The sequence below is a fragment of the Nymphaea colorata genome, chromosome 8, assembly GCF_008831285.2.
Source record: "Nymphaea colorata isolate Beijing-Zhang1983 chromosome 8, ASM883128v2, whole genome shotgun sequence".
Lineage (NCBI taxonomy): Eukaryota > Viridiplantae > Streptophyta > Magnoliopsida > Nymphaeales > Nymphaeaceae > Nymphaea > Nymphaea colorata.
In genome coordinates this window covers 19922299-19929515 of record NC_045145.1, presented here as the reverse complement: position 1 = coordinate 19929515, position 7217 = coordinate 19922299, and the positions used below count along the sequence as shown (strand labels likewise).

General features: G+C 47.8%; 1 protein-coding gene across 1 annotated transcript; it reads left to right on the top strand.

Moving 5' to 3' along the window:
- Nucleotides 1–2394: 2394 nt before the first annotated feature.
- LOC116258914 (probable auxin efflux carrier component 1c) lies at nt 2395–6040 on the top strand. Its single transcript, XM_031636379.2, has 6 exons — nt 2395–4119; nt 4203–4479; nt 4585–4670; nt 4760–4917; nt 5193–5269; nt 5524–6040. The coding sequence occupies exons 1-6, from the start codon at nt 2865–2867 to the stop codon at nt 5588–5590; spliced, it is 1920 nt and encodes a 639-aa protein (XP_031492239.1). The 5' UTR covers nt 2395–2864; the 3' UTR covers nt 5591–6040.
- The last annotated feature ends 1177 nt before the right edge of the window (nt 6041–7217 follow it).

Sequence of the window (7217 nt, the reverse complement as noted above, 5' to 3'; positions counted from 1 at the left end):
TGAATTATTTGTTCATATGAGTTTGAGACCATAATGTTTCAAAGTCTGCCTGGCCGCAACATATATTAATGCAATTGATGCTTTTGGAATGGTCGACCGAATCTGTGCTGCGACTGATAATAAGAACCCTTCAATTGATTTTTCTTTTTTTAGTTTGATAATCTTGTATGCTACAAAATCTTTGCTTCGGCAATAAGAAGGGATTATTTGAAGTCCCAATAAGAACAGTAAATTTTGATGCAATAGAACAGAGATAACATTCGAAAGTAGGAAAAACATTTACTTGACTAAAATCCTCCACAATCTTGAGCAGTTCTGGTTTCCTCAACCAAAACATTTTTTCACCTTAAAAAGTTTCTCTGTTTTTTTTTTTCTTTTTAAAAGGGTGTTTGATGGGGGCAGGGTGCCGTCTTTTCGCATAAAAGGATGCACATGAGGCGGGTTTACCACTAGTGAACTTCAATTCCGTTTGATGACCAGTTTTATACGTCAAACATATATGTTATGCATCCTGAAACCAGCCATCAAACACGATCTCCATGACGAGAGTCATGGTCATCAGAATAAGAAGAAGAAGCGAACCTATTTTCACTTTAAAGCCGGCCTACCTTTGTTGCCCCAGAAAAACTTATCTAAGACAAGTTATCTGGTATAACCAAAGCGCCCCCACAGGGACGGAAACTGTGGGTCCTGCTGTAAAAGATCGTTGGAAAATGGGGCCATACAACTTACAAGGTGGTTGTCCTCTGTTCGCGTGGAACAACGTCACAGAGTTTTCTTTGCTTGTTCGTATCTCTCCATCGCTGGGACGAAAGTACGCAAATTTTTGCCTTCCGACGTTTGTACAAACAGGTTCACGAGTAACATCAATCATCGTGAAATGGACATGTCCCTTCTCCCCTTCTTCCTTGCTGCAGAGGCCAAGCTCAGAAGAGGACGGAGAAGCGATCTAGAGCCGCTGGATCTGCCATTGCTGAGGAATCCCAATCTAGAGCGTTCTGGGTATTGGGGTTCCGGTTCTTGACACGCCGGTACTCTAACCACAGTCTTTAAAGCTGCAACGGTTTGAGGTTCGAGACATCTGAGACCCAGCGACGGCACCGGCCGGCCGGCCAGCCAGAAGGAACCTCACCCACCCCGTTGGGAACAGGGCAGCGAGTTGCTTGTTGTCTGCTCTAATGGGGCAATCTGATATGTCAATTCCATTAGTTGTCCTTCTACCATTGATCGCCATCGCCACTCTCTCCGATTGCCATCATTGATGTCCCCAGTGTATCTTCAAGCCTGAATGCTGGTGCTTTTCAGTAGTATTGAATGGAGACGTGAAAGAAGATTGCAACTTCTTTTTTTATTTTCGTTTTTCAAAGAAAACAGTGGGACCGATCCCATCTATATCCTTTTCACATAATGACTTCGAATGGCTTGGTCCAAAGGGAACCAACGTTGAACAACTGGGCTTAGCCTTGACCTAACATGTCCTTGACTGAGAGACCAAGCCAAGTTGGCCGAGTCAGTACCAAGTCATCCATATGTCTAATAATTCTGTATGAAACACTATCCATGTTATAAGATTCTATGAATTTACCTTAATTTTTGAACAGTAACAATATGTTACTGTTTCGAAACACACTCTTTGAGTTCAAGCTTTGTTGTTATTGTTGATTTTTTAAGAAGGAATGGAATGAAACTCAGAGAACTGGCTGTTCGGCTTGGCCTGATTTGTGCAAGGAGGGCCAACAAAAGCTGGGCAGTCTCTCTGGCTCGTTTAGCAGCCACACCACCTCCAACGCCGTGGCTCCGACCAAGTTCTTCCTACTTGGTGCATACCAACAAGGAAAGAGACAAAAATTCCTTTTGATAGCAGAGTATAGACCCACTAAAGAAATGCTACCGGCAGCTTTTGCCTCGCATAAATCTTACACCAAAGGCCAATTTGGTAACTCCAAAGGGCAGCTCGATCCAGCACGGCCGGGAGCCACACACCACGCCACCGCCGTTCCTGACCAGAAAGTTACCGGCGTTTCTGTAAATCGTAGCTGCCTTTTGAAAAAAAGAAACAAAAGGCTAAAAGTAATACTGCCTTCTTCCCCAGAGGAAAAAGAAAACTCAACCAGAAAAGTGAATGGGAGACAAAGGCAGGGTCTTAACTACGGTGGCCTGCCGTCGTAGTCGACATTTTCATTATTTCCAATACCTTCCTTTCACTTTAACACAAAATCTAACCCCTTTTATTATATTCGCCCCAACAGGAAAAAGGGGGTCTCGGTTTCTCTGCTCGTGGGGAGCCTCTTCCCCACAATACCCTTCATTAAACACCTTTCGCTCGTCTCGGTTCCCTCATATCGGATTGCGGGAGGCTGCTGCCTATATAAGTAAATAAGAAACCACACTTTCTCCCATCTTTATTCCTTCGTTCATCTGCGCCTCACTCTTTTCTCTCGATCTCTCTGAATCTGCTGTGGAGATTGAAGCGCTGGGGAAAAAGAAGAGCGGAAGAAAGGTGAGAGGAAGGGAGGGGACCAACCAAAAGCTAGACTTTACCGTCTCCGATTTTCCTTGTAAATCAAGCAATTTGTGCTAAAAAAGAGAGCTCCCCACATACATCCTGACGTTGGAGACCGAGATCTTTCGCTCCTTCCAATGCCATCTTCATCTTCCTCGACTCCCTTCTTTCCTCGCTACAAGCGAGCGAGCTAGTGGCAAACCGCACGCCAATACACACACACCACCACCACCACCGCCAACTTGCTTTCTCTCTCTCTCTCGTAGGATAGAGTAATAGACCAGAGGTCTCATTTTCGCCCTTCCCCGTCGTCTTCTTCTTTGCTGATCACCTACCCCACACATGCCCTTTGGTCATCACCATGATCACCGGAGCGGACTTCTACCACGTCATGACGGCCATGGTGCCGCTCTACGTCGCCATGATTCTCGCCTACGGCTCGGTGAAGTGGTGGAAGATCTTCACCCCCGACCAGTGCTCCGGGATTAACCGGTTCGTGGCGCTCTTTGCGGTGCCGCTGCTCTCGTTCCACTTCATCTCCACCAACAACCCCTATCAGATGAACTACCGCTTCATCGCGGCGGACACGCTGCAGAAGCTAATCGTCCTCGCGGTGCTGGCCGTCTGGTCGAACGTCAGCAAGAGGGGTTGCCTCGAGTGGACCATCACCCTCTTCTCCCTTGGCACCCTCCCTAACACCCTGGTCATGGGCATCCCCCTTCTCAAGGGCATGTATGGCGAGTTCTCCGGCTCGCTCATGGTCCAGATCGTGGTGCTGCAGTGCATCATCTGGTACACGCTCATGCTCTTCTTGTTCGAGTACAGAGGCGCCAAGATGCTCATCACGGAGCAGTTCCCGGACACCGCCGGCTCCATCGTGTCTTTCAAGGTTGACTCCGACGTGGTGTCGCTGGACGGCCGCGAGCCGCTGCAGACGGAGGCGGAGATCGGGGAGGACGGGAAGCTGCACGTTACGGTCCGCAAGTCCACGTCGTCGAGGTCCGACATCTTCTCCCGCCGCTCCCAGGGCATCACTCCTCGCCCCTCCAACCTCACCAACGCCGAGATCTACTCGCTGCAGTCCTCCCGCAACCCGACACCGAGGGGCTCTAGCTTCAACCACACCGACTTCTACTCCATGGTCACCGGCGGCCGCCCCAACATGAGTCCCCGCCACTCCAATTTCGGACCCGGCGACTCCTACTCTCGGGGTCCGACCCCCCGCCCCTCCAACTTCGAGGACCACCACCATCCGCCTCCGAGAAGCCGCTTCTCCGGCGCTACAGCCGGCCATTACCCGGCTCCCAACCCGGGCATGTTCTCCCCCACCGCGTCCAAGCAGCAGCAGCAGCAGCCTGCTCCGCCGCCGCCGCCTCAGGCGCCATCGGCAGCTTCGACGAACAAGGCGAACGGGCCCTTTCAGATGAAGCAGAGCGACGATCAAGCTAAGGACCTCCATATGTTCGTGTGGAGTTCGAGCACGTCGCCGGTATCGGAGGGCGGGCTGCACGTCTTCGGCGGTCATCAGGAGTATGGTAACGATCAGAACGTGAAGGAGGTAAAGATGGTCGTGTCGCCGAGCGACGAGCACCACCAGCAACCTCCTCCAGCCAAAGGTGTGTCCCTCTTCCACCACGCCTCATTCTCTGAATGTGTTTAGTCTCTGCTAATTGTTGTGGTTGCTGGTTGAACTCGTTAGGGGACATGACATGGGAGGAGTACGAGCGGGAGGCGTTCAGCTTCGGGAATCGGGTGGTGCTTCAAGGAGACGAGAGGGAGGGACAGGCGCAGGGGAAATTTGGTTCGAGCTCTACGGCGGAGCTCGACCCCAAAGCCGTGGATGGCAAGGCTACGGCTATGCCACCCGCCAGTGTGATGACAAGGCTCATTCTGATCATGGTCTGGAGGAAGCTCATCAGAAATCCCAACACTTATTCCAGTCTGGTCGGTCTGACTTGGTCCCTCGTCTCCTTCAAGTAAGCAACACCGGAGAGGGGGAATTTTGGTGTCTTTCTATTTAATATTTTATTTGATGTTAACTGTGCGTTCTCTTTTTTCCTTCATCTGTTTATCACCAAAAGGTGGAACGTGACCATGCCGGCCATCATCGCCAAGTCCATCTCTATACTTTCCGATGCTGGTCTTGGGATGGCCATGTTTAGTTTGGGTAAGCTCTCGTTTACTTGTTGAGATTTCTGTTCTGCCTGAGAAAGAGAGAGAGAGAATGGGTTTGAGTCGGTGGTGTGTGGGATGTAGGGCTTTTCATGGCGTTGCAACCGAGGATCATAGCGTGCGGGAATTCGATTGCGGCCTTTTCTATGGCCGTGAGGTTCCTGAGCGGCCCAGCTGTCATGGCCGCTGCTTCCATCGCCGTTGGCTTACGGGGCGTTCTCCTACGCGTAGCCATTGTACAGGTTCTTCCCTTCTTTCCCTTTCTCTCTCCTCCCTTTCTCCTGACAAAACACGGATCCCCTCGTACATGTTCTCTCTTCCAAAGACGACCAACACCCACTGGTACGCCAGCACCGAAGGCACGAGTTGGTTGTCTCTCTCCCACTCCGCCATTAAATTGGTGGTTTTGTTGGTGGAAATTGGAAAAGGAAAGAAAGGGTAAAAGCAAAATCTTTTGGTGGTCGTCTTCCTTTCAATCTAAAAGTACCCTAAACTTGCACTGTTGAATGTGAAACAGGCAGCGCTCCCTCAGGGCATTGTCCCCTTCGTTTTCGCCAAGGAGTACAACGTACACCCTGATATTCTCAGCACTGGGTAAGTGTGATGGCACAGACTTCCCATCTCTCTCTCTCTCTCTCTCGTTTGTTTCTTTTATTTGCTTTATGGAAAAGCCAACTACTCCATCCTTCCATTTTCCTGTTGCATTGGTGCTACAGTGTAAACACCCGCACATGGGTGTCAATCTACCTTTGTCAGCCCGTCATCCCGCATGGATTGGGAGGATTTATTGCCTGTTCCCTACTCTCTCTTGTTCGTCGTTAAATCTTTCTGTTCCGTGACATGTTCAGGGTGATTTTTGGAATGCTGATCGCTTTGCCCATCACTCTGGTCTACTACATACTGTTGGGCCTGTAGACTATGGGAAGAGCGTGATCGCTCTGCAGCAGCACATGTTTCGAGTACTTTTCTTGCAAGCACTGGTGTTGGCACTACATGTCTCCAACGACATACCACGGAAAGCATGCTTAAGAGAGAGAAAGAGGGTCTCCGAGAAATCTTGGTTGGAATAGCAGAAGCTTTTCATTTTGCTGGATAGTTGCATTTTGTTACTGCTTCACGAGAACTCGGACGGCCAGCTGATTGGTGTACGCTGATGAATGGAAAGATATCGAAATTCTTGTTATTTATGTAGTTTCTTTTCCTTGGTCCAGTAGTACTATATGCCTGTAAGCACACGAAATGAAAAAGCAAATGTTTTAGTTTTCTCCTTTATAAAATATCAAAAACACCAAGTTAATCCCCACAAATCTTTGTGGATGTTTCCGTCCCTCCGCCGGTGAAATAATTAAAATTCATTATCAAGCATAGGCCATCTTCGGCAGCAGAACATTAAATTCCTTGACACTGTTACTCTCAATGTGAAGTCCATCCTTCTAACCTCTACTTTTTTCTTTTTCTTATTCAATATCTTTGATGTGGACTTCTTTGGCATATCCAACGACAACACTGGTGCTTGGGCCCCAGTTGGTCTGGTATGATTACGCATGGCCATGCCCATTCTTCCCTTCACTGTAGCTCTGTGCAGCGTCGAGTTGACATGCAGCATTGAGTGATTCTGGCACCACCACTATTCAGGGTGAGAATGATGAGGGAATGACTGATAGAAATAGTTACTCTTGATTTCTTCCCCCTATTTTTACTCTGGGATTCGTAAAAAAAAAAAAAAAGTGGAAAGGGAATTGGTTCAACAGCGATCTTTCAAGACAAGTTGCCTATTTGTTTGCTTATGCACGTGCTACCATATATCATCTTGAATAGCAACATTGTGCTCTTTGGTAGTCGCCTAATAATTTGCTCTTTAATGCTAGCTAACGTATCTGCTATTGCAGAGCGCCACCCAACGCTTCAGCTGCTAGATCCAGTGTTGGCCACCTTTCTTTCATGTTTTTCAATTTTGAAAACTCACACATATGTATATGCAACGATCAAAAGCAAAAGCAAATCATTCATTTCAATCAAGGGACACTTTGGGTGTCAGGCACTAACTAAAGACTCTTGAGAACATGTCGATCCATAGTAAGCTCCTGATGGCATTTGTTCAACCTCTGCTTTTGGGGAAAATTTGTTCATGAAGAAATGTGAACCTGTTCTGTTCATGTAAAAGAATAGATTTGGATCGAATATACAATGTATCTGCTTGTCGGATTTCGTTTTACAAGAATATCCGTCTGAGAAAATGGGCTCCACCTCCAATGTGGGTAATGCCCAGTTAAGTTCCTTCCTAACCTTGTAGGACTTCTGATCGTATTTTTCCAGTTTCAAACTGGAATCCAGGTTTCGATGTATCTGGACTGTCATTCGGAGACGAAACTGAATGGACGTTGTTGTTCAGATAATCAGGTGAGAATATAAGAGACAACTTTTCCCTTTTCTCGAATTAGAATATGCCATTATCTGAATAATTAAAGGTAGTAGAAAATGCGTTTGATCTATCCGAATCTGATCGGTTATAGACATTCCTAACGGTAATCCTAGGCAACTT

Excerpts from the sequence above, each read along its gene's own strand:
- LOC116258914 (XM_031636379.2), top strand. The coding sequence starts at position 2,865 with ATGATCACCGGAGCGGACTTCTACCACGTCATGACGGCCATGGTGCCG. Across the intron at positions 4,120-4,202 it reads GCAACCTCCTCCAGCCAAAG|GGGACATGACATGGGAGGAG; the intron begins GTGTGTCCCTCT and ends TGAACTCGTTAG. Across the intron at positions 4,480-4,584 it reads TGGTCCCTCGTCTCCTTCAA|GTGGAACGTGACCATGCCGG; the intron begins GTAAGCAACACC and ends TATCACCAAAAG.